The sequence below is a fragment of the Gopherus flavomarginatus genome, chromosome 10, assembly GCF_025201925.1.
Source record: "Gopherus flavomarginatus isolate rGopFla2 chromosome 10, rGopFla2.mat.asm, whole genome shotgun sequence".
NCBI classification, from domain to species: domain Eukaryota; kingdom Metazoa; phylum Chordata; order Testudines; family Testudinidae; genus Gopherus; species Gopherus flavomarginatus.
Window position 1 is genome coordinate 37,958,551 of NC_066626.1, and position 26,208 is coordinate 37,984,758.

The window sequence follows — 26,208 nt, forward strand, 5'->3', positions numbered from 1 at the left end:
ATGTCTTGCTCATGGCTATATGCTACTCCTTCAGTAGCTGCTTTATAGCTCCTCTACATGCTGCAGAACTCACAGGTCCCAAGTGATATATTTGTGCACAGGGGCTTCTTCAAGAGTGAGGTGATGGATAAGATCATCATGCCATGTTGGCTCCACTTCCCCCTTTAGGGACCTTAATGTCCTTTCTCCTGCACTTTTGCTGCCTCTGTGCTGTGCAGTAGCAGGGGAACATATGGCCTCAAATGGCAATTATCCTCTGAGAGCGAGGCAGTTAGAAATGTCAATCAACCAGAATCCTACTTTCATGCAGACTTGTATAGGCTTAGCTCTGTCACCCATTTTGAATATGTAGGATAGTGAAGACCTGGTAAATAGACATCACTAACGCCAGGAAACTGTAACTGTTTACACTTTATTATTTAACTTTATGTTTCAGGCTATCAATTTCAAATGAATCACAGTGAGCTCCTTAACTGACTCTAGGGGACACAGCAAAGGTTTGCAAAGCTCTTACTACTTTCAGTGTATTTAAATGGACCACAAGCTGTTATAAGGAATTAATATCTTACACAGTCATTTATGTAGCCATTCACAACAAGTAAATTTAATTGATATCTAATGCTGAACGCAGCTTTGTTACCTGTTGCTGGAGAATTACAACAAACAGACCCCAAAATTCACAGTTGTTTCACACAAAACATAGGAGGGCATCGTGGAGCTGACTAAAATACCAGTGTAAAGTGTTTATTTCAGTACACAATCCATCTCTTGTGTTTGCCTTATGCTTCAACTACAAGGAAAGGGACATTGCTCTCACCTCGTATAATGAATTATTTGTAAATTTGTGTCATGGAAACTGAGAATTCACAGAATGGTCTTTTCTACAACTAGGGAACTTTAAGGGGGAAAGTTCCACTGGTAAAGCTCCCTGCAGACTTGGCCTAAGAGGGCTGCATTTGTTGTGTATTCTATTCTTGTTTTCTGTTTTTATCTCAGTGCCTCCAGATCAATTGTCCTCCATAATAGCTACACACTTAATATGCTGAGCATTATATACATATTGCCTTCTTTGTATCCTAACTGACACTGGCACTCAATTCCTCCACCTTTCTCTACTTGGCAATGTCTTCATAACAATGAGAGTAAAATCAATATATTTCTCACTATCTTATCTAGGGTTTTAATAACCAACTCAGGCTTGAAATCAAACCATCAGGATTCAATGTACATGTATACATGTTAATCTGCAAGTAAAATGGAAAGGCAAACAATACGAATTCAGTACCTGAAGTTGTATTTTTGCATCTTTGCTGACACTTTTTGTTCTCCATCGTCTTGTGACCCGCTTGTCTTTCTTTGAAATATCTACACAGTTAGCCTACATTACACAAATAGTTAAAAGCAACAAAGCACTATTAAGTTGACACAGACAGGACAGCAGTTAGTAAAGAATCATAATGTTAGACATCAATATATAGGAGAGTAAGGACAGAATGGAAACTCTGGTGCTCACTCTGTTGATCTACCTACGAAGTTAGCCACAGGATAATTAAAACAAGACTACGAAGCACTAGAGACAAACATTATACCAAAACTAACTGTATATTTAACAAAATTACTAAGTGTACTTTATCTGTCAGCACAAAACAGTTAGGGCAAAATCCTGCACTCTTATTCATTTTTACTGTCATTACTCAGAGAAAACTCCCAGAGCGAAATCCAGGCCCAGAAGATTCAATGGCAAAACACCTTTAGAAAACACCTCCACTGAGTTCCGATGGGCCTGGGTTTCACCCCCACAGAAGTCAACAGGAGTTTTAAATGAGCAAAGAGTGAGTAAAAAATGAATGAAGTCTTCACGATTTGGGGCCTGCTGTTGCTCCAACTGAAATCAACGGCAAACTCACTCTGATTGGTGGGAACAGAATCAGTCCTCTCAGCTCTTCGAGACTGTCTACATTATTGAGTCAATCATGTAAGGTGCTGAGCACCCTGAACTCCCACTTGTCTGGAGTGCTCAGGCACTGATAACATTCAACACTATTCAGGAGGTGCTTGACGCCTTCCAGGTTTCGGTCTCCCACCCCCTTAAGTTTCACCTCTACTTAAACATACCATATACAGCAGGATAACAGCACTCAGCATACTTTTTTATTTAGTTATATTTTTCGTTCTATTTTTGGCAAAGGACATAGGACTAATCCCATCTACCTCAAATTAGTAAGAGATCTTATATCAATAAGATGTTTTTCGTGGTGGGTTTTTTTTGGGGGGGGTGCATGAAAGGGAGGAAGGGGGGTTGACAATGTAGTGCAATCATTACTAAATTATCCTGTTAACCACAGGAGTACTAAAATTCCAGAACATAAAGTAGTCTGATTTAAAATGCAACATCCTTTGCCATACGTAGGAAATGTTTCAAACCCAAAGGTATTTAATGACTAGAGCATCTACGAACCAGGTTTTCAAATACATTTACCTGCATGTCTGTGAAGTTTGGTGCCGACTGAGTCCTCTGTAGAATTTCTAAATTTTGAAGAAGCTTACTAAGTTCCACAAGGTTTGATTGGCAGTGTGCAAGATCTAACGCACATAAAAAGCAAAATACATTAAAGACTTTGACGGAGAGACAGTTTTTACTCTGGTATCATAAACTAGCAGAGAGCACAATTGTCTATACTATAGTGCTACAAAGAAATCAAGACTGGAATTTGCTCTGTTATGCAGTCCAGACTCTATAATAAGGATTATGCATCAATTGATAACCTCATCTTTCTGCAAAAGGGACAGAGACAGGCACCAGAGGAAGAGGCAATTAGCCCTCAGACCCACTTGTTGGATCTCTACCCTCTTCTTCTGCCACCAACATAAAGCCACCATCTTCTGTGCCCTGGCAGTTAGTAGGATCACTAGGCACTTCTGCAACTATTACCCCAACCCTGCAAACACTAGTGCATGTGCATAAAAGGAAGTATATGTGTAAGTGTTTGAGGCTTATGTTTTCTCATATCACTCCAAATTCTACTTTCTTTTAGTATCTTCATTTGGTATCTGACATACATTACTCATAGTCTGAGAACCTGTTTCATCATTTGGAAAATGGTCCCTAGTGCCTATTAATTTTGCCAATCAACTTTATTTGCCAATGATTTCACTCACTGCATACTTAATTCTGCCAGATATTAGATTCTCCGCTCAGCTAACTTTGCTAGCCATTTGATTCTGTTTAAATAAATAATTTTGGTGGCAAAAAAAAAAAAAAGACAGAACAACAAACCATAATAAAACAAAAGTGAATTCCCTGCCTTCTTACCAAATTTTATTATATTTCATATTTTTGGAGATGGAGTGAATGAAACAAGTAAAAAATTGAAGTATGCCATGTATATGTATTTAAAGATGAACAATCTTAATAAATTTACTCCAGTAGTTTTGATCACTGTAATTTTCAGACAAACAATGAGACCAAATTTCAAAGCCTAAGTATATATAAGTTAAGTACCTAAATTCCCATTTAGGCACCTAAGTGGGGGAGGGATAGCTCAGTGGTTTGAGCATGGGCCTGCTAAACCCAGGTTCTGAGCTCAATCCTTAAGGGGGCCATTTAGGGATCTGGGGCAAAAATCTGTCTGGGGATTGGTCCTGCTTTGAGCAGGGGGTTGGACTAGATGACCTCCTGAGGTCCCTCCCAACCCTGATGTTCTATGATTCTACGTAAGTGGGCCAATTTTCAGTAGCGCTGAGCACCTGCTGCTCCGAGGACAATGGAAGCAGAACTGAGCCCTAAAAGGGGAATGGCATTATTTTACTGAAAATAGTTATTCAGATTTTTTTTTTAACAATCAATAATAAAATTTAAAAAGTGATATCCAGAAATGTGAAGACAAAGAATATACTCCACCACAATGAACAGTTTTAAATGTTACCAGCTTATTATTTTAATTGCACCATTTTATATTAACATAAAGAAGTATCTTAACTTTTTTTTTCACTATTTTTTATAATATATCAACAGTCTCTCTTATAAAGAAAGACATGAAAGAGAATCACTGACCTTCTGCACATCTGTCCATCTCCTCAGAATCCTGCAACCACGCTACTACTTTACTTTGGCCAGTAGTATATGTTGCAGGAAGGCTATTACTACATGGTATGGGGGGTTGCCATGGGAAGCTATTTTGTGGAACCTAAAACAAAACAAGAACATTTAAAATGTTGGTATGATCCATGCTTTGCTGATTGATCTAATCTTCACACTAACTTTTAAATCAGAAATTAAATTTTATATCTGAATTTAAATGATATATTTGAAACAGACTTTAGAGTCCTTAATAAGTATCTTTTCAGAACAGCACACTGGAATACCAAACAGGTCCCCTTGAAAAAAAAAAAAAAAAAAGGACTTGCTGAGCATCAGCTTGAAAAATTGCTTGCTAAGAAGAACATTATGAAACAATAAAGAGCCAAATTAACCCCTGCTGATTCAGGGTAGTATAAATTGCTTTAGGGAAGCTTAGCGCTCTAATGGGGTCTCTGTAGGAAACCCACTAATGAAGGCTGCAGCAGGGACATGCTGAATCAATGAACCTTTCAGCTACATACCCAGTGCTGGCCAGTGTTGCCTAGTTTGGTGATTTTTCCATGGCTGATTACACCAGCTTTACAACCAGAATCCACCAGTGTCCACTAGGGAACCCAGCCCGCTGTAAGTATTACACTAACTTCAAGATGAGTTTCCATATAAGGGATGCTGTATACCTTTCCATCTAACACAGCAACATTAGCAGCTGGTGAAGACTCTGTAGTAGAGGCTGATGGGAATATGTGAAAGCTGGCATCCCTTGGTGATCTTACAATCTCATTCTGACGGTACAATCTGTGGTGGCGCAGTTTTGATACCCATGCATCAAATGAATCCTGGGACTTCACCTAAAAGAAGGGCCACTGTCAATTATCCATTCATAAAGATATCCTGCTTCCTTCATCCTTTATAGCTATTATTTAAAGCATTTCCCTTGTGAATGAAAAGAGAATAAAAACTTGTTGCAATACTACTCACTTTCAGGTGGTAGATATGCTCTTCTGTATCAAGGTCTATTCTACGAGCTTTCTTTTTAATTGACATAACTGATAAGCCAACATCAATGCTTCCATGTACCTTGCCTTTCTGAATCTGAAACCAGAAGACATGTTAAGAGACTGGTAACATCAAATGCTTTACTGTCTCTCACTGAAATAATACTGATGTAGTTGTTTCCTGTTTAGAGAAGATTTTAATGTAAAACAGGAGAAAACAATACTAACTCGGTGGCACACTAGGTTTGTTTTGAGAAAAAGAGGGCCCCACTTCCCAAGAGGAGTTCACTCCAGAGTCTGTTCCAATAAACAGCCTGGATGACTCACACCACAGTGTAACTAAGTTTAGAATGATTCATTTTGATTTTGTATAGAATAGACACCAAATTAAAGAGTTAAAATTACCTCCAGCTGATCAGTCAAGGCCCTTCATCAAATAAATGACTCTTTAATTAATCTATTCTGTACTTCCATAAAAGTCAGGACAGGCAGAGTTCTGCTCTGGGCTAGAGCTCGACTAATAACCTACTTTCTGTCCATGTGTGCATCTCCCAATGGGAAAACAGATGGTCAGTCAAAATGCACAGTGAATCTGAGGGCAGAATTTTGTCTGAAAAATTTGATTAAGTCACAAGAAATGGGGAGTCCACAGTGTATTATATTTGAAAAAAGCTATAGAACACAGTCTTGACTAAATGCAGAAAGACTATCAATACAATACATTTGCACATTCTTAATAAAATATGGCTACAAGAGTAAGTTTCATTATAATAGTCACAGATGTAGCCCTAATTTTTTCACCCATCATACTGTAACTGTACATCAGCTACAACAGTAAATCCAAAAATATGGTAAACATATTAGATACCTCTGCTATGGCAAATATCTGATAGACGGCCAAATCCTGATAGCCTTAATTACATATTTTTTTCATGCCCATGACTGATTTAAATGGGAACACTTATTAGGTGAATTAGGTGAGCTGAATTTTATCATCAGTAGTTTAATAAATCCAGAGGTACCCTATAGCATAGATATAAATAAGCAATGCAGACAACTATGGATCACATCTTCCTTTCCCATGTAGGGTACTGGAAACTTCTAGTTTGCACTTGCAGAGTTTCCCTGCCACTCTCCCTTTAGGAGAGCGGCTTTTGGCCTGGAAACTCATATATGGTGATGAATTCATTGGAGGTTAGGTTCATCCGAGCGAAAGCCTCTGCAGCGCCTCTTGCAGCCACCACCCTGGCTTCTCCATGAGCCATTCTCCAAAGGTGTTCCTGGCCACCAGCTCAACCTGATCTTTTGGGGTAGGTCACTGAGCAAAGTGGGAAGCTATGCAAGTTAATGCTGACCCAGTCAACATCAGTTCACCAGCATGGCCCCAGTGAGTCAGTGAAGAGACTATGTCATGAAGAGCACTGGTCCCTAAGCCCTGCATCTTCCCCATCCATCTTAAATCCATGCAGAGCACACACAGTGGTCTTCCATGGAAGCAGCACTACCCATTTGGAGCCCATCAGCCATGATCTGCTAGTTCGTGTTTCTTTAAGAATCCATAGTGCGACGAGGTTTAATCACATAGCAGGCCAAGCTTTCAATCAAAATTTAAGAATGGCCTTGAGTTTTACTTACATCAATTGGTGACTTTGAATACTTCAACATTCCATTATCCAGGACAAAAAAGCGCTGCAGTAAAAAAATACAGTTCCTTCTTAGTAAACAAAACAATTTTAACTATGTAAAATCACATCTATGAAAGCAATTTTGTTATCCCATTGCACCTTGCAGTTAGAATCTGGAGCCAGAAAGAAGCCTGTAAATGCAGTACTGAATTGACTATTGGCTCTCATTTGTTCTGGCAGCAATTATCTTCTAGGCATAACAGACAGGTCTCTCAAGAATTGCCCTGGGAATTCTCGGTAGCCCAAGATAGCTTCCTGCTCTCTGACCAGTCCAGAGAGGTCTATAGGGCTGACACTCCAACTTACCATTTTAAAAAAGGTGGTCACTGGTTTCTTCAAGCTCTGCATCGCTTTCTTCCCACCCACATTAGTCATATTCCACATTAATGGCTTTTCTAGCTTCCTCATCCAGGAAAAAAGGAAACCCAAAGCTATTCCTAGACCAAAAGATAGAACCACCTAACTCTTGTGGTCCTTTGACCTCCATGCTGAGACTCACTACTCCACCACTGTACGTCTCTCCCCCATGACGGAGGATGGGCAGAGAACAATATTCTCTACTCTGAGGGTTTGTCTTTACTAGCATAAAAGATGTGTTGTTAGAATGGATTAGCTAACACATTCTGAAACTGTAGTATAGACGAGGCTGTGGGTTTTATCTTAACCAGCTTAGCATGTGTTGAAGGCAGTGTGCTTTCTATTCACTAGACTTCTAAAAGATGTTAACTAATGTGTGCTAACATCGCACCTTTGGATCCTAATCTAGAGAAGCCCTAACACATTTTAAAAAGGGCAAGTTGTATTTTTAACATGCACCTTTTAAAAATACACCTTTTATCTTAGTCTAGGCAAGCCCTCTGAGGAAACTGGAGTAGAGGGGAATGACAAACTTCTTGTATTGTGATCCTGTTAAATCTAACAGCCTGGGCAGGGCCAGTACTTGAACTAGAGACTGCTGTAAGTACCTCATGACAGTGCTGCATGAAGTGATGCTAGTGACTCAGGATGTGACACCAATGTCTCAACCTGGTATGTGGGGGAACTGTGTTGCTGGAGATATTCATTGGAGGAGATGTACAGTCAAATTATGGCCATTAAAGACCCCTTGGAATTTTTTTGTAAGGGTAGAGATGTCAGTGGCAGGTAATTCTGCCTTTCTACATTTCTCCCATACTTTCCACTCGATAAAAGTATTTTCCTCCCATTTCCTATTCTAAACTGTAATGCAGTTTTGAATATTGCAGAGGAAACAGCCACATCATTTCACTCCAAACCATGCTGCATTTGGGTACTGGATAAACTAATATACAAATTATACAAAGGAATCTCTTATGTTACCAAAGCATTTTGAGACCCGTCAGGATGAAATATGCTACATACAGCAAATGTAAACTGTTAGTGTATTATTGCTGATGTACCGTGTGCTGCAATTACTGTCTTTAGAATTTTTCACTATCTCCCAGCACACTGTATTTTTTACAGAGACGACACATCATGTAGGCATTCTGAAAAACAGTTTAATGAATCCAGTCCCTAAATGCAAGTTGAGGATATCTTATTTGTATGTGATTTGTAAAAATGGGATAAAGACCCAGGGCCAGACTGTGATCCACTTATTCACATCCATAAACAGATATTCACATGAGTAGAACCACCTGAGTCAATGTAACTGTTCACCAATACATGCAAGGAGCTGATAATTTGGCCCTTGGAGGGGATACAAGGTTAGACTCCCTTAGATTCACTTTCTTAGAACCCCACTGAGAACGCTGCCCCATCAGAGATGTCCTCCAGTGGCAGGCTGCATCATGACTGGTGTTTCTACCTCAGTTTCCCCTTTCTTCTGGAGTCCCCAGTATCTCTATGCAAGCTTTCCAAGTATAAACAGCCCTTTGTAAGGTTAATTGATTACAGAAGTACCACAGTCATAATCCAGAATTCCCCAGCATAGCACAAGCAGTACATTCAAGTTTGTAAGTCTCTCTCTCTCACACACAAACATACACACCTGCTCCCCCACCCCCGGCTACCTTCCCACCTTCTGCTTTCACCAGCCTGATGTGACTCCATATCTCAACTAGAAACTCTCACCTTCTCACCTTCCTTCAGGGGCACCCACCCTGAAGCTCTCAACCCAGTTCTGCTCTTCGTCTGAGCTCCCTCTCTGGGTTCCAAACTCCCAGCGCTCCCTCTCTGAACTCTGGGATCTGGATTTTCTCACCTTTGTGCTATCTTCCATTTATAATACCAGGGGGCAGCCCGGCCTGCCTCATCACACCAAACTAGGTCACAACTAGACTGAAACAGGAGAGCTGAGCCTGATTCCATTTAAGGAGCCAGTTATCCTGTTACAATCTCTTACTAATATATAACGTGGTGTGAAGAAGCATAAGTTAGTGCATATTGAAGTAGGAGGTGCCTTGCTTTACGCTATACAAAATTCTTACATGTCCCATTAGCTGTTTTTCTTGATAAACTCTTCTCTCCTGGTCCCTCAGTGTGTGAGTTACACCAACATAAACTCCCTTACTTTCAGTAGGTCAAATTCAGGATGATGTGTCAGCACTTAAATACTATGTTTATAGGAACTATTGGGGGGAAAAAACCTAAGGTGAACAGGTGTTCAGGATTCAAAGGGACAGATGTGTGGAAGCTACATTTTGGTAACCACAAATGAGACTAAGTCAGTGCAATATATAGTGGGTGGGGAGGCAGAGAAAAATATTACTTACACCCACCACTTTAGACTCACCTATGAATACAGTCCACACTGCTTAGCAAAAACATGGTTAATGCTCTTCCAGAAAACGCTGTGAATAAAAGCAGGCCTTTCTGTTTCTTTCAACAACATGTATTTTGTACTGGAAAATTACTCTTGAGTCAAAGAGAGGCAGGTCAGTCCTTACAGCACACAATTTGTTGCTCAAACAAAAAGATGGTAATTGTTTTGACATAAATATAGTGACCTAAATCTAGTAACAGCAATTTTTGAAACTAATAAAATTAAATATGGGCAGCAATGTGTGCAAACTAATTAAAGGAAAGAATGGCTTTTGGGCAGGTGGCCTTGCTGTTGTGCATTCATAGTTCCATCTCACAGCTGAACACGGTCACCAGCCCAGCAAGCAAAAACACCAGAGGGTGGAGTGGGCAGGCAATCAGTGCAACAAAGGGAAGAAACTAGGAGGAGATTTTTTTATTATTTGTTTTTTACATCTCAGTAATAAGAGAACAGCCAAATGAAGCATAAGTTACAGTGCAAACAAACTACTCATGGTGAACTCAGAGTAAAAGTTCATTTTAAGTGAAGTAGGATGAAAAACTTGAATTGTTACAATGCACAGTAATGTGCCAACTGCAATGTTAGCAATAGTGAGCCCTCTGCTCAAATCCTATCCCCTATGTTACAACTGAATAATTAGGATGGCTCCTGTGATGAGAGGCCATGGGGTGGAAGCAGCCATGCCTCAGAGCTGCTTACTCCAGCCTAAGGGCTTGTCTTCACTACAGGCCAAGTCGACCTAAGTTACGCTACTCCAGCTACTTCACTGCACTATGTCGACGGGAGACGCTTTCCTGTCGACTTCCCTTATTCTTCTTGGATTGCTGGAGTACAGGGGTCAACCAGAGAGCGCTCTGCTGTCAATTTAGTGGGATTTCACTAGACCCGCTAAATCAATCCCTGCTGCATCAATTGCAGCAGCATCAGTCTCCCCGTAGTGAAGACCAGACCTAACAGACAGAGTCAACTCCTCAGTCCTAGAACTCCTATGCCCCTTTGGGTCTTGGTTCCTCCCTGCCCAGCATGTGCACGGTCCTCATGTGGCCTCCCCAAACCATACCCCACCTGTACAGCAATTCTGTTTCATGTGGGGCCAAACCTACAGAGAAAGGGGTAGGATTTGCCTCATAATCAAGTTCAATGAAAATTATTAAAAGATTTCACTGCAATACAGAAATGCAAATGTCCTTACTCTGACTGTAAAGGTGAGACTAGCCATTCCAGGCAGACATCTATACCAAACTAGTGCCCAAATGCTGCACGGTGTGTGGAATAAGTTTGTCTCTCTTCCCCATGATTGTGTTGCAAATTCAGGGTTAACTTGTGTTAAGCCTTCTTTGGTGCAGGTCAGATGATCACATGATCCTTTCTCAGCCAAGAGGTAACCTTGCAAGAGTGATTTTTATCACCAAAGTCTCATGATCTGTAACTGAACGGTAGAGTGTCACATGCCTGTCTCAACCAATTTGGATTATTTAACAATGCATGGGCTTAACAAACCAAAGATTTAAAAACACACACAATTAATTGATATTAACTAGCTCCTCCCAAGAGACATTTACCTTGTGCCAGCCTTTTAAAGGCCATTTTCTTTTCTTCAGCATGAAACCTTCATGTTTGTCTGGTTTCTGGACATTAGTCTGGCCTATTTTCAGCCCCTCTATGATTTCCCAGCTGTCAGGTTCCTGGTGGAAAAGTATAAAAATAATATTTTAAATTTATAATATATATATGATGCAAAACTGTTCATATTACGTGACCCAGAGTTTCAAGTGCTCAGAACACAAAACTGCTCAGCACCCATTTAGACACCAAAATAAGCAGGCAGATTTTCAGAAGTAGGAACTACTGGGTTCTGAGCACTTTTGGAAATCTGGCCTTTATTTAGCTAGCTACACTGAAGCTATGCTCTTTTAAAAATCTGGTACTATAAGCTGCCAAGAACTTTGGGTTGCAGATTCATATGTGTATATGGCAGGACTGTGTGTTAAGAGAAGAAATGGCATTTCATACTTATGAATTGTTGTTAATCAGGTAAAGTCTGGCAGGGGTAAGCGTACAGTGGGCACACACCAACACATTTGCAAGCAGAAGGGGAAATACAAGATGACAGCTGGCTGTCCTAACTCTGACCATCTATTAAAACTGTAGACATTGTTCCACACACCCTTCCTAACAGGAAATGTAGAAGGGCTTAGCAGATATGGTGAAGGAGTCAGGGGCACAGTCTTCATGTTAAAATATTTATACTTCCTGACTCACCAGTGGTCTCTAATAACATCCTGGTATTAGTCCTTCTCTTAGAAACCATGGATTGTGTGAAGAGCTGTACACAGCACTCTCATAGCCAAACTATGGGTACATACTAACACTATGCTTGCAGAGAATAGATCAAACCAGTGATCCATCCAGTCCACTATCCTTCCTCCAACAATGGCCAATGCCAAAAGTCTCCAGAAGAAGGAACAAGAAACGCCAAAAGTGGGCAAATTATAGAATAACTTGACCACAGAGGACATTCATCCTAACTCCTGTCAGTTAGTGGCCTGAAGCATGAGAATTTACATCCCTTCCAAATTTTAAGATTTTTAAAAATCTTCTCCACTGTAACTGTGGATGGGCTCTGTTTTTTATAGAAATATTTAATCATTTTTTGAATCGTACTAAGTGCTTGACCTCAGTGGTATCTTGTGGTACAGAGTTCGCCAGACTAATTGTGCTTTAGGAAAATGTATTTCCTTTTACAGTTTCTGCTATTCAGCTTCATTGCATTATAAGAAATTTAAATAGTAGTGTCCAATTTACTTTCTCCATATGATTGACTATTCTGTATAACTCCATTACATCCCCTATAATTCATGTGCCCATGTGAGGGCTGTTTAGTCCACTTTCTCCACACTTAGCAGCCATCAGGAATTACAACTTATATGACTCAAGCCAAAATTATGGCTTAATATTTTGAAGGGAAAGACAGCAACAAAAGTATAAGGTGCCTATGCAAAACAGTTTTGCCCTTATTTATATCCCTTTGCTGCCTCTCTGGTCAACAAAAGTCAGCTCTAGTTTAAAAAGCTACTTGTGCCTGCATAATAATGTGCTCACCAATACTATTTCTCATAGCTCCACAACAGTGTTTCTCAACTGATATGTCGCAACCTCTGGGTGGACACAAAAGGCAATGGGGGGTTGTGAAACACTGAAAAATATATTACAACTTAAAGCAAAGAAAACCCCACTCTCATCCTCCTCCTCCCACCCCACCCCTGCACACCCTCAACCTTCAAGGTTGAGTATTTAGTCTATCTCTTGAAAAACACACACAAAATTATATTAGATAAGCTTATTTTTACCACAGATGCTTATTTTCATAGTAACCATAAGGGGATCACAAAAATTTTTGATTTGAGAAAGGGGTCACTAGAAATATCTGTCTAAACAATAAAGTAATATCTACATCAAATGCCCAAGCAAGTCCACAGACAATTTAGTGTTGTCTCCAGAAGCCATAACTCACATTTCCCCACTGTTCTCTTTTCTTGCCTGTAAGTATCATGGTTTTGAAGAGCACCCGGTTTATTTTGACTTCACCTTATTTTAAGGTAATTATTCCTTTCTCCCTGGTGTAGAAGAGCTTATTACATGTGCAAAAGGTCTTCTCTAACAAGAAATACTAAGACTTGGGGGGGGGGGGGAATTTAAACTAATTAGCCCCACGAGGTAAGTACAGAATCTCTCTATATATCTTTATGTCTACTGATCCCCACCTCACTGATTCTCCTTTACAAGCTTAGCTGCAGGGAAAAGTCTTTGATCTGCAAGGTAGCACTGGCATTAAATACTTTTCAGTAAGAACTCATATATATATTAATTTAAACAAATGGTCAGAGACTGGCAAATAAAAAGGGTCAGTGCAGTGCAGCTATTTGCTTTGTGCTTCACCAACACCATAATCTGATCCTGAAGCCATCTTGACTCAGTGAGAGTCACGCCAGTGTACGTGTGATTCTCCAATGATGTATAGTCAGCGTAGGGATTCTTCCATCACTCCCGCTTTCTGCTGCCAGAAGAGCAAGATAAAGGGGCATGGGCTGATCAAAAGGTGATATGGAGAAAATGGGAAATGACTGCCCAGGAAAGAGTACCGTGGAAAGGGATCTGAGGGTCATATTGGACCACATGCTAAATATGAGTCAACAGTGTAACACTGTTGCCAAAAAAAAAAAAAAAAAAAGGAAAAAAAAGTGACCACCATGGGATGTATTAGCACGAGTGTTGTAAGCAAGACACGAGAAGTAATTCTTCCTCTCTACTCCGCACTGATTAGGCCTCAGCTGGAGCATTGTGTCCAGTTCTGGGCGCCACATTTCAGGAAAGATGTGGACAAACTGAAGAAAGTTCAGAGAAGAGCAACAAAAATGATTAAAGGTCTAGAAAACACGATCTATGAAGGAAGATTGAAAAAATTGGGTTTGTTTAGTCTGGAAAAGAGAAGACTGAGAGGAGATATGATAACAGTTTTCAAATACATAGAAGGTTGTTACAAGGAGGAGGGAGAAAAAATGTTCTTGTTAACTCTGAGGATAGGACAAGAAGCAGTGGTCTTAAATTGCAGCAAGGGTGGTTTAGGTTGGACATTAGGAAAAACTTCCTGTCAGGATGGTTAAGCACAGCAATAAATTGCCTAGAGAGGTCGTGGAATCTCCATCCTTGGAGATTTTTAAGAACAGGTTAGACAAACACCTGTCAGGGATGGTCTAGATAATACTTAGTCCTGTCATGAGTGCAGGGGCCTGGACTAGATGACCTCTCAAAGTGCCTTCAGGTCCTATGATTCTATAATATGGCTGGGACACTTTATCTAACATTGATTCCCAGCTGCATTTTTGGTCCCCTGAGAATGTCACCATAAGTTACATAATGGACCAGCCCTGCACAGAGCAGCAGCAGGATATGCACAGGTGAGCTTTATGCAAATAGCTGCATATGATAAAAAAAAATTTTTTTAAAACCTAGGAAATTCCATTTCAAAATTTAAAAAAATTAAGATTGGAAAGTGAAGCATTCCAAAGTCAGGAAATAGCAAAGATAAGACTGCCTGTGCAACCTTAACTCTTTTCCTGTGTGCAGATGACCTTTAATAACATTGTCATATCATTACTCTCCACTACACCCCTGCCTTTTCAGTGCAGTTAAAAAAAATAGCTGTTTTGTATGGAATTAATACGTATTGTTTGTTAAGAGGAGAATTTGTGCCAGGTACTTTACATAATAACATAACAGAAGATATGGTCCCAGCCATAAGAATCTTATAATCACTGAACTTTGTGCCGGCAGATCTCTGCATCTGCATGGACCCTGTTGACTTCCAGGAAGCTCAAGATTCAGGCCTAAATGGATGAAACCCAAGATGCACTGGGAGACCCCACCTCTCAGTGTATTGCACAAATACAGACAGATATCATCTTTCTTTCCAAATGCAAACGGATGGACATCATACCAAATGGACTAAAGGTCAAAAATCCACTGCTATCTACATACTACACAGACCACAGTGAGAGATTATGCCATACTCTATCAAAGAAACTGAGGAACCACCTGATCAGCATCCTATACAGCAAACAGGAAAACATCAAAAAAGAGCTCTCCAACCTGGAGACTCTCATTAATAACCAAACTTCCATACACAGGGACTTCACTAAAATAAGACAGGAGATCTACATTACTCACTTCACCTCTCTACAAAGGAAAAAGGACTGTAAGCTGTCTAAACTCCTACCTGCCTCATGGGGCCACAACCGTAGTACCCCCAACCCACCCAGCAATATTGTCAATCTATCCAACTACACACTCAGCCCAGAAGAAAAGTCTGTCCTATCTCGGGGACTCTCTTTCTGCCTTGTCACCCCCACCAACATGATACAGTTCTGCGGCAATCTGGAAGCCTACTTTCGCCGTCTCCGACTCAAAGAATACTTTCAGGACAACACTGAACAGTGCAATGATACACAGGTACCCTCCTACCAACAGCACAAGAAGAAGAACTCCACATGGACTCCTCCTGAGGGTCAAAATGACAGTCTGGACCTCTACATTGAATGCTTCTGCCAACGTGCACAGGCAGAAATTGTGGAAAAACAACATCGCTTGCCTCATAACCTAAGTCGTGCAGAAAGCAGTGCCATCCACAGCCTCAGAAACCACCCAGACATTATCATCAAAGAGCCTGATAAACGAGGTGCTGTTGTCATCATGAACAGGTCTGACTACCAAAAGGACGCTGCCAGACAACTCTCCAACACCAAATTCTACAGACCACTTCCCTCAGATCCCATTAAGGAATACACTAAGAAACTGCAACATCTACTCAGGACACACCCTACACTAACACCGGCACAAATCAACATACCCTTAGCCCCGGCCAGGGTTATTCTATCTACTACCCAAGATCCAAAACCCGGAAATCCTGGACGCCCCATCATCTCGGGTATTGGCACTCTCACTGAAGGACTGTCTGGATATGTGGACTCTCTACTCAGACCCTATGCCACCAGCACTCCCAGCTATCTCCGTGACACCATTGATTTCCTGAGGAAACTACAATGCATTGGTGACCTTCCAGAAAACACCATCCTAGCCACCATGGATGTAAAGGCTCTCTACACGAACATCCCACACACAGATGGAATACAAGCTGTCAGGAACAGTATCCCTGATGATGCCACAGCACAACTGGCTGCTGAGCTCTGTGCCTTTATCCTCACACACAACTATTTTAAATTTGATGACAATATACATCTCCAGATCAGTGGCACCGCTATGAGCACCTGTACGGCCCCACAATATGCCAATATTTTTATGGCCGACCTGGAACAACGCTTCCTCAGCTCTCATCCACTCACGTCCCTTCTCTAAATATGCTACATTGATGACATCTTTATCATCTGGACCCATGGGAAGGAGTCTCTGGAAAAATTCCACCACGATTTCAATAGCTTCCACCCCACCATCAACCTCAGCCCGGAGCAATCTACACGGGAGGTCCACTTCCTAGACACCACGGTGCAAATAAGTGATGGTCACGTTACCACCACCCTATACCGAAAACCTACCGACCGCTATGCCTACCTTCATGCCTCCAGCTTCCATCCTGGACATATCACACGATCCACTGTCTACAGCCAAGCACTGAGGTACAACCGCATCTGCTCTAACCCCTCAGACAAAGACCAACACCTACAAAATCTCCACCAAGCATTCTCAAAACTACAATACCCGCACGAGGAAATAAGGAAACAGATCAACAGAGCCAGACGTGTACCCAGAAGCCTCCTACTGCAAGACAAACCCAAGTGTAGCAGGATGGACCCCTGCTCCGGCCCTGAAAGGGTTAAAACAGCCCTGGAGAAGGGCTGGGGCTGGAGAAAGCAGCCTTTTAGGCTGGGCTGATTGGGGAAGTGGCTGCAGCTGGGGGCCACACCCCAAACTGAGCGACAGGGCCTAATAAGAAGGCCAGAGAAGCCAGGAGTCCAGACAGTATCTCTCTGCGTTCAGAGAGAGAAGGGCCTGGCTGCTGGAAGCTGAGATAAGGTACCTAGGGTAAAGCAGGGCTGGGGAAAGGCAGGGGAGCTGAGGAGCTCCTGCCTGGAAAGCCCCAGGCTACGGCCTAGAATTAGGCCAGGAGGTACTGGGGTTGTAGGGTGCAACCCACGGGTAGGTCAAGGCAGCAGGTCCAAACCCCTTTGCTGATGATGAGTGGCTGATACTGCAGTCTGTCCCAGGGCGTGGGGCTAGACAATGACTGGCAGTAGCCTACACTGAAGCAAAGTGGGGATAGAGGGTGGGGGGTTCCCAGGGAGGGGAAACCCCTAAGGAAAAGGAGTTGCTGCCATGGGGCAGAACCCCACGTAAAAGGGGTACCGGGGTCCAGGGAGGGACACGGGGCCGTAGCAGGAAACAAGGTGGATCACTGGCCTGAAGAGGGCGCTCCACTGGAACCAGAGCTAATTCCCGAGGACGACCAGCAGGAGGCGCTGCGGGGGTGAGTCCGCCCGTTTACACCAAGAAAGAAACCAACAGGACTCCACTGGCCATCACATACAGTTCCCAGCTAAAACCTCTCCAATGCATCATCAAGGATCTACAACCCATCCTGGACAATGATCCCACACTTTCACAGGCCTCGGGTGGCAGGCCAGTCCTCGCCCACAGGCAACCTGCCAACCTGAAACATATTCTCACCAGTAACTGCACATTGCACCACAGTAACTCTAGCTCAGGAACCAATCCATGCAACAAAACCTCGATGCCAAATCTGCCCACATATCTACACCAACGACACCATCAAAGGACCTCACCAGATCAGCCACACCATCACCGGTTCATTCACCTGCATGTCCACCAATGTAATATATGCCATCATATGCCAGCAATGCCCCTCTGCTATGTACATCAGCCAAACTGGACAGTCGCTACAGAAAAGGATAAACGGACACAAATCAGATATTAGGAATGGCAATATACAAAAACCTGTAGGAGAACACTTCAACCTCCCTGGCCACACTATAGCAGACCTTAAGGTGGCCATCCTGCAGCAAAAAAAACTTCAGGACCAAACTTCAAAGAGAAACTGCTGAGCTTCAGTTCATCTCCAAATTGGACACCATCAGCTCAGGATTAAACAAAGACTGTGAATGGCTTGCCAATTACAAAACCAGTTTCTCCTCCCTTGGTTTTCACACCTCAACTGCTAGAATAGGGCCTCATCCTCCCTGATTGAACTACCTCATTATCTCTAGCTTGCCTGCATATATATACCTGCCCCTGGAAATTTCCACTACATGCATCTGACAAAGTGGGTATTCACCCACGAAAGCTCATGCTCCAAAACGTCTGTTAGTCTATAAGGTGTCACAGGATTCTTTGCCACCTTTCAGTTTTTCCCTTTTACCCACATACACATTCTCAGTACCCCTGTGCTTTGCCAACTACCCATCCAGACCAGAAGTTCTGGATATGGCTCTTTCCAGAACCCAACAATACTGCTCCAAAGTCAACCAGAGAGGTCTGTGGCAAATCAACCCAAACAAGGTTCTCCCTTCCCTGGGACTGAGTGTGCTGTCTCCACAGCTATCTTAGTCCCTGCTGCCCTGAAAAACGTGGATTCAGAATGAGTCTCTTATCCCCTGTATGTTATGGCATTAATCTACCACCAGACTACAAGCTTCCTTATACTTAAAGTAACTCTTTGCCATTGAAAGAGACCTAGGCATTCTGTGTTTTCATTAATAACATGCCTCTTCTAGGTGCTTCAGGACATTATACTGATTCAAATCTTTCATTTTGCTATTAAAAACTTTCTTCTCTGACAGCTAAAAGTATGCTTTACTCTAGTCTCATTTGGGGAACCAGAAGCTGTAGGACTTGAACTGCATCATACTTGACAGCCCACCCACAAAAGCTGTCACAACAAAGTTACCAGTTAAAGCATTTCTTTAAAAAACATGCAAAGCAGGCACATAGAGATCATCCCATTCCCACACTGACCTTAGACAGAGAGACAGACTCAGTTTCGAGCAACTGCTTGCTTACAGATGGGTCTGCACTTCCAAAAGAAATATTTCGCTCTAATACATGAGCACTCTAAAATAAGAATAAAGAAAACACATTGCTCGGTCACAGAACATGTCTGTTGAAAAAACACATTACATTATGAACAACGGAGGATTACACAGTTTACAGTAAACATATGGCACAGTGCCCTGACTGGCTAAAATAAGTAGGAAATACTTGCATGCATAACAGCAAAACATGATTTTTCTGTCTTTTTGAGTAATCCATTTCTGTATTACAATTCCTGTGCATGTTTTTTTCTTTCAGTGTAACCATGCAGTTTTCTCTGAAATGCTCTCAAGAAGGAATTAAATATTACTGATTTCAAAATGAGATGCAGTTTTACCCAGCAATGACTAGAAAATGGTTAAGTGCCAGGAGAGGAAAGATGATGTCTCAGCTGGCTCTCATTTATAGAGACTTCAAAGTGGAATACATGTTCTTGACATGTATTGCATTTTCCAACTAATGGATGAGAAAATTGAGCTGGAAACTTTTACTAATATGTTTAGCACTTCAGTAACACTCCACACCTTTAAGACTCTGTATACATATGAACTATCTGGTCCTCACAACAACCCCGTGGGGTAAGTGTTATCACCCCTACAAAACAAAACAAATGTCACAAATATCACATTTTGCCCAAAGTTTTTGAAAAGCAAAACGTTTAGCAATTCTGTCAAATTTTTTTCTATTTTCCAGCAAAGATTAAAGCCTATATTTGCAGGTAAAAAACACTTTTTTTCCTCGCAGGCTGGGAGAGAAAAGCCAATTTTTGCCTGCAGCAAATGTGTTTAGACTTGTGATTTGTTCCAGGGTGGGATTTTACCATTTTTGTCAATATAAACTGGTAGGAGTAATACCAGAACATGACAGTACTGACTCTTTTGAATAAAATGTTCTATTCTTCTTTCTACCATGTATAAGTAGTTACCTCTCATTTAGATGTGAAAAAACTACTACTACAAGGGAATGCTGCAAGAGGGGAAACCATCTAGGAAAGATTGCCTCCAAACTAAAACAAGAGTTACATTTTGTTCTGTTAAATTTGTTTACACCCATTGAAGGTTCAGATTCCACGGACATAAAAATGAGGGCAAAAGCTGTCAGGGAATAGACAAATACATACAGCAAGATCAAACATAAACATAACTAGAAGCTTTAGTACAATGAAATTTTTATTCACAAAACCTTGTGTTCACAATGATCACAACCAAAAAAAAGTACATACAGCTGTTCATATAAACCCTTCCTCCAAAACATCTCTGAATATGTAATGTATTAAATAAATGACTTTTTAAAAGAGTTATATCCAAAAATAGGAGAAAGAGTATGTATTGGGGTCAGACCATCTTTGGTCATAAAAGGGGTAGGAGTCTCTGTAGTTTCTTTGGAAACCTTAAAGAGAAGAGATCATATTTTCAGGTATATCCTGTTTATTTTAGTCTTCAGTCCTATTGTGAACACCATAAGAAAAGTCTCCCAGTTCCTCCTCCAGCTGAACAATACCGGTACCTTTAGCAACTCCATTTGCACTCACATTTATTGCCACATTTTTATTGACAGGCCAGCCTGACATCTTATAGATCCCTGGCCCTCTTCCCTCACCAACAGATGTGGGAGCAGCCTTGCCTTTTATGGTAGAGCTGCAGACTCTATCCACAATTGCAACACAGCAGAAGAGAGAAGTATGTGGTGAAATCTCTGTATCTGCTTTCCCACAACACATGTGAAACTAAGATTGGATTCACTGAAAAACTAGCATAACTTTGAACTGTGGAAACACCAGTGAAAACTAGTATAAGGAAAATTACATTGTAAATAAGGTGACCAGATGTCCCAGTTTTATAGGGACAGTCCTGATATTCAGGACTTTTTCTTATATATATGCCTATTACCCTCCACCCCGTCCCAATTTTTCACATTTGCTATCTGGTCACCCTAATTGTAAAGGTACTTTTTAATGACTTAAAAACTTATCTGTCTCCAGCCCACTAATTTATTCATTTACTTAAATAACAGATCATTAGAAACTTGGAAATTAAATCCAATCCGTCTCCATCATTTTTACATTTCTCTCACATGCACGCAGTGACTTGTTATTGTACGAGAGCTGGGTCACAGTATGAATTTTTATTTATTTTGGGGGGCACTGAAGCCTTATGTTTTATAGAAATAAAGAAAAGAATTACATGGTTTGCACAAGCCATTACAAAAAAAAACATTCTGTGTCTTATTAAACTTGATAAGATCCACTTTAAAAACTATTAAAAGAAACAAGAAATTTACTTGAATTAAAGGATGGTCGTTTGACTCTTTTTTGGTTTGTTCATATCCATTACACCTGAGAAGGGTGACTTGGCACTTCTTGTTCTTCAGCAGTTGGTGTGGCAAAGGAGAATGTTTTCAGAACTCTAATGATTAAATTACTTCTCCTTAAACAGGGACCACTTCGTTCTGGAGATGCCATATTTATCTATAGCACAATAGTTCTGTCCAACTCCCATTAAAGTAAGAGGAAGGACTCCTCACTTCTGTGGGAATTTGATCAGGCCCAAAGACAGTACAGTATGCTCAAAAGAACACCGGTTTAGAACTGCCATAATACAGCATTGCTGTCATATACAGCCTGGCATTCAGTTTATAGAGAAATAGATTCAGATTTGGTATATTTCTGATCAGTGGTTATGAAGTTTAGCTTGAACTATCCTCTATGCTATACCAAATTCTTGCATACTGTGTTACTACAAGCACAACACTGTTCTTTATATATAATTTAAGAAATGTTTCTTGTATGCCAAATTCCTATCTAGAAATGTATTCATCCTCCAGCATCACACTATGCCTGCGCCTCACAAAAAATACTGAATGTTTTCTTATAATACTCCTTTGACATTAAGGACTATTCTTCCCAATTTGCATATGGGAAACTGAGTCCCCAAAAGATTAAGTGACTTGCCCATAGCCACGCAGGGAGTCTGTGGCAGTTAAACATAAGTCAGATTTCCTAAGTCCCAGTCTAAGTCTTAAGCACAAGATCACCTTTCCCCCTCTTTACTACCTGGGTTCGCAAATTTTTTCACAGTGTGAGCCATATCTTGATAGAGAGATTGTCTCATGGACCTCCACTCTTGTCTTTTACGATTGTACAGGCCATCCTTCCATCTACTCAGAATAGCACAGACAACCTCCATTCCCACTTGCAATCACAAAACATCCCCATGGCAATTAATCACATACAAAAATAATAGTTAATGTACTTTCATCTGCCCTTAATGTCATTTAGCAGCTAGAAATGAGGAAGAGATGCAGCATCATGTGACCAGCCACCTCTCTGGGGACCACCAGCAAGAATTCTGCAGACAGGAAACTTCTGCTTTACGACATATAGTCCAATCCAGTGCTCAAACTGAGCTACCGATCTGGGACAAACATTTGTGTATTTACTTGTAATGCTGGTTCAATGAAAAATCCCACATCATGTGTTGAGTAACCTCATGCTTACAGGAGCTTAGCACCTTAGAGCAGTGGTCCCCAACCTTTTCGTCTGGCAGACACCAGACGAAGGACCACTGCGGCTGTGGAGCACCCGCCAAAATGCTGCCGAATTTCGGCATTTCAGCGGGTGCTCTCCCGGAGGCCAGCACGTGGGCACCGCATTGGGGACCACTGCCTTAGAGTTACAAACTCCAGTAAAGAACCCTAATGAAAAATCTGAAATTGTTGAGATTCCGTACACTTATACATGACATCAGACTTAAAACAATAAACCATAAAACATGGGTCCAACCATTTAAGGAGGTAGCAACTGTCTTTCTTGACTATAATAACCAAGATGATTTTCCTACTTTCTTAACTGCCAGTTTTGTTTGGCAGGAAAGAATCCTTCCATTCTGAGATGGAATGTTGCCCACCACAGATGTTCAGAAGGGCTCATTTGGAACAGCAAATGTAGTAGGATGTTGCATAACTGCAATTTCATTTTTGTACAATATTTAGAATGGAGAAACCCAGCACAACTTTGGCTGCCAGATTTCCAGCAACACTTTCCATGATGTGTTTTTACTTCAAACGATTCTTTTGCAGCCCTCATCTTTATAGATCCACTTGGGTTGAGTGGCACATGTATTAGCCAGTAGCACTCTAATGAAGACTAATTTATTTGATTATTTGTTTGGAAACAGGAAAATTGACAGTTTTCAAACAAAATTACCTTCTTTAGATTATTTCAGAAACTGTCCTGTACTTTTCTGTACAGCTCTTCTTTATGGTTATTTTCTGTCATGACTATTATACCCTGACACAAAACTACCACCTTTACTTTCCAGTGTGTTGCTGGGATAAAGTCCATGGGGCCATTATTTAGTATGGAATGCTTTTCATTAAGGGAAAACATGTTTGTGTGTTATTCTTCCTCAAAATTACAGCTAGAAATTATGTAGATTGTCTGACGTTCTGAAAGATAGATATATTTGACAATAGAACTTTTTTTACTTTTATTTATTTGCTATCACTCTTGCCCTAAATGATGATGTTAAATTTTGGGTTTAAATATTAAAAATACAAACAGTTAGAGGAATAGACAGCAACAATAAACTAAAAAGTAAGGTGAAGAATGAGGAAGGAAGAGGCCAAACAAGACAGGGGATCAACACAGTTATCGGAATTTGAACCAACAGCATTCATACAACCAAAAAAAAAAAAAAAAGTAAACAGTTTGCTTGGGGCCCTCATCCCCACCTTATCCTGAGGCTGTGAGAAGAAGACTTAATCTCTCCATCGTTCAGTCTTGGACTTCCTCTCACAACACAGAGCTTCTCTCAGTTAACTTGAAGTCCTAGGGTGAAATCCTGGCCCTGCAGAAGTCAGACGCAAGATGGGGGCCAAGATTTTACCCCTGGAGTTTAATTGAGCTCTTTCTGCAATGCCCATTCCCACCCCTTCACCGTAACTGCAATCCCTCCCTCCACTTTATCCTGGGAATAATTTTCAAATGAAGCTGGGAAGAGTGAAACTATCACAATTTACCTCATCTGTGATCACAAAGGGGGCTCAAAATACTCAGTTCCATTTCACACACAACCTCCAGCTAAACAAGACCCAACCCACTCCTTCTCCATGACTGTACCTCCCCCCCCTCAAAATTCCAAAGTTCAGCTACGGGAAGGTGAGCCCATGACAAGCACAGTCCCTAGGAGGATGGGGGCTAGTGAAGAGTCTATCCTTATATTTAGGGTCCTACCAAATGAAAAATGCATCACTGACCATGAAATCTGCTCTCCCCCCCCGCATGAGATCTAGTCTTTTGTGTGCTTTTACCCTATACTATACAGATTTCATGGGGGAAAGCAGCATTTCTCAAATTGCGGATCCTGACCCAAAAGGGAGTTGCAGAGGGGTTACAAGATTGTTGTAGGTGGGGTCACAGTATTGCCACGCTTACTTCTGTGCTGATTTCAGAGCTGGGCAGCTGGAGAGCGGCAGCTGTTGGCTGGTCGCCCAGCTCTCAAGGCAGCGCCACCAGCAGCAGCAGCGCAGAAGTATGGGCGGCAATACCATATCCTGCTATCTTTACTTCTGCGCTGCTGCTGGCGGCAGCTCTGCCTTCAGACCTAGGCTCCTGGCCAGCAGCTGCTGCTGCTCTCCAGCTGCTCAGCTCTGAAGACAGAGCTGCCAGCAGCAGCAGTGCAGAAGTAAGGGTAGCAGTACCACAACTCCCCCTACAATAACCTTGCACCCACCCCACCAACTCCTTTTGGAGTCAGAACTCCTACAATTACACCACCATGAAATTTCAGATTTAAAGAGCTGAAATCATGAAATTTGCTATTTTTAAAAATCCTGTGACCATGAAATTGACCAAAATGGACCGTGAATTTGGTAGGGCCCTACTTATGTTGTTTCTTCACTACCTTTATGCAGCGAAAAGCTGCTTATCTGCTCTGGGGAATACGGCTGGAAAAATGTATTTTACATGGTCCCTTTAATCTAGTAAAACTTTGTTTCTGTGTAGGTGTACAATGATCTGAGAATCTCCTCTCCATCAAAGTGAATGCCCGCATGTTCTTATGCTGACCTGCTTCAAATCAGAGGGATGAGGGAAATCTCCAACACAATAAAAGTATCATAACTGGAGATGGCTTAATTAATCATATTCACGGAAGGCACAGATTTGATTTTCAAAGTGATGTTTTGTGGGCAGGGAGGCAGGAAATGCAGAGTAGAACAAGTCTAGCATTGTGTTTTCTTCCCAGTTTTGCTGCTTAATTATTTTACACAATTAATTCTTTTAATTAAATTTACTTAATTTGGGGTGGGAGAAAGAGCTCTGCAAAGCAACTACCACTCACACTGCCCTACAGGCTCAGGGATTCTCCATTTAGTTCAGAAACATACACAAGATTCAGCTGCTGGATAATTAATGGAGCGGAGTCAGTAGCTGTCTGTTCATAGCATTGCTGTCTTCGGTTTGAATTCAATAGTTTGAATAAAATAGAACTTGTAATCCTTGGGAGCTGCACACAGGAAGTGGGGAAGATATTGTCTGAAATGAAAGATATGAAATAGGAAGGTCTTTTCTCCCTTATCTCCAGAAGCCTGTTTTACTAGCTTTGATGCATTGTCCAGCTATGCTGGAAGAAAGGCAGGGGATTCTGGATGTGGTTTAAATAGGCTACAACTTTCTTCTTTATTGGCTGGTTTCTCCCAGACATTTAAGCTGTACAGTGCAAGTAATTCCCATAATCATTTCAATAATATCCATGCGGTTCTGTCAGCCCTGTCCCATAGCCATCCTGGTCCCCAGCCAATCCACTGCTGGGACTTCACCATCTCCCCCTTTTAATGAGGATTGAGAGGAGGCTATAAGGGGGGGAAGGGCCTGTTTCCATTCCTTTAAAGAATATCTCTTTCAAATCCTTTATCAATCCATTTTATCTGACCACTGTATCCCTTCCTTATGGAGTACCTGCACTGGGCATCCTCCCCACATTTACATTAATAAATTGTGACACCATTGCCTAACTCCCGTTTCATGTTCACCCCAACTAAGCCTCC

The 26,208-nt window shown here is 41.4% G+C and overlaps 1 protein-coding gene across 7 annotated transcripts in view; it reads right to left on the reverse strand.

The window, feature by feature from the left end:
* The window catches only part of OSBPL6 (oxysterol binding protein like 6), a 189,003-nt gene that overhangs the window by 59,092 nt on the left and 103,703 nt on the right, over nt 1-26,208 (reverse strand). For 4 of the 7 annotated variants that reach the window (XM_050968991.1, XM_050968988.1, XM_050968986.1 and 1 more), the window contains exons 3-10: nt 19,087-19,182; nt 11,106-11,228; nt 6,712-6,765; nt 5,060-5,173; nt 4,759-4,929; nt 4,055-4,187; nt 2,480-2,583; nt 1,286-1,378 (exon numbers count right to left, since the gene is read on the reverse strand). In XM_050968991.1, coding sequence (XP_050824948.1) covers nt 1,286-1,378; nt 2,480-2,583; nt 4,055-4,187; nt 4,759-4,929; nt 5,060-5,173; nt 6,712-6,765; nt 11,106-11,228; nt 19,087-19,182 — 888 coding nt within the window. The remainder of the gene's footprint in view (nt 1-1,285; nt 1,379-2,479; nt 2,584-4,054; nt 4,188-4,758; nt 4,930-5,059; nt 5,174-6,711; nt 6,766-11,105; nt 11,229-19,086; nt 19,183-26,208) is intronic. The other 3 variants (XM_050968992.1, XM_050968990.1, XM_050968989.1) reach the window with 1 other exon arrangement.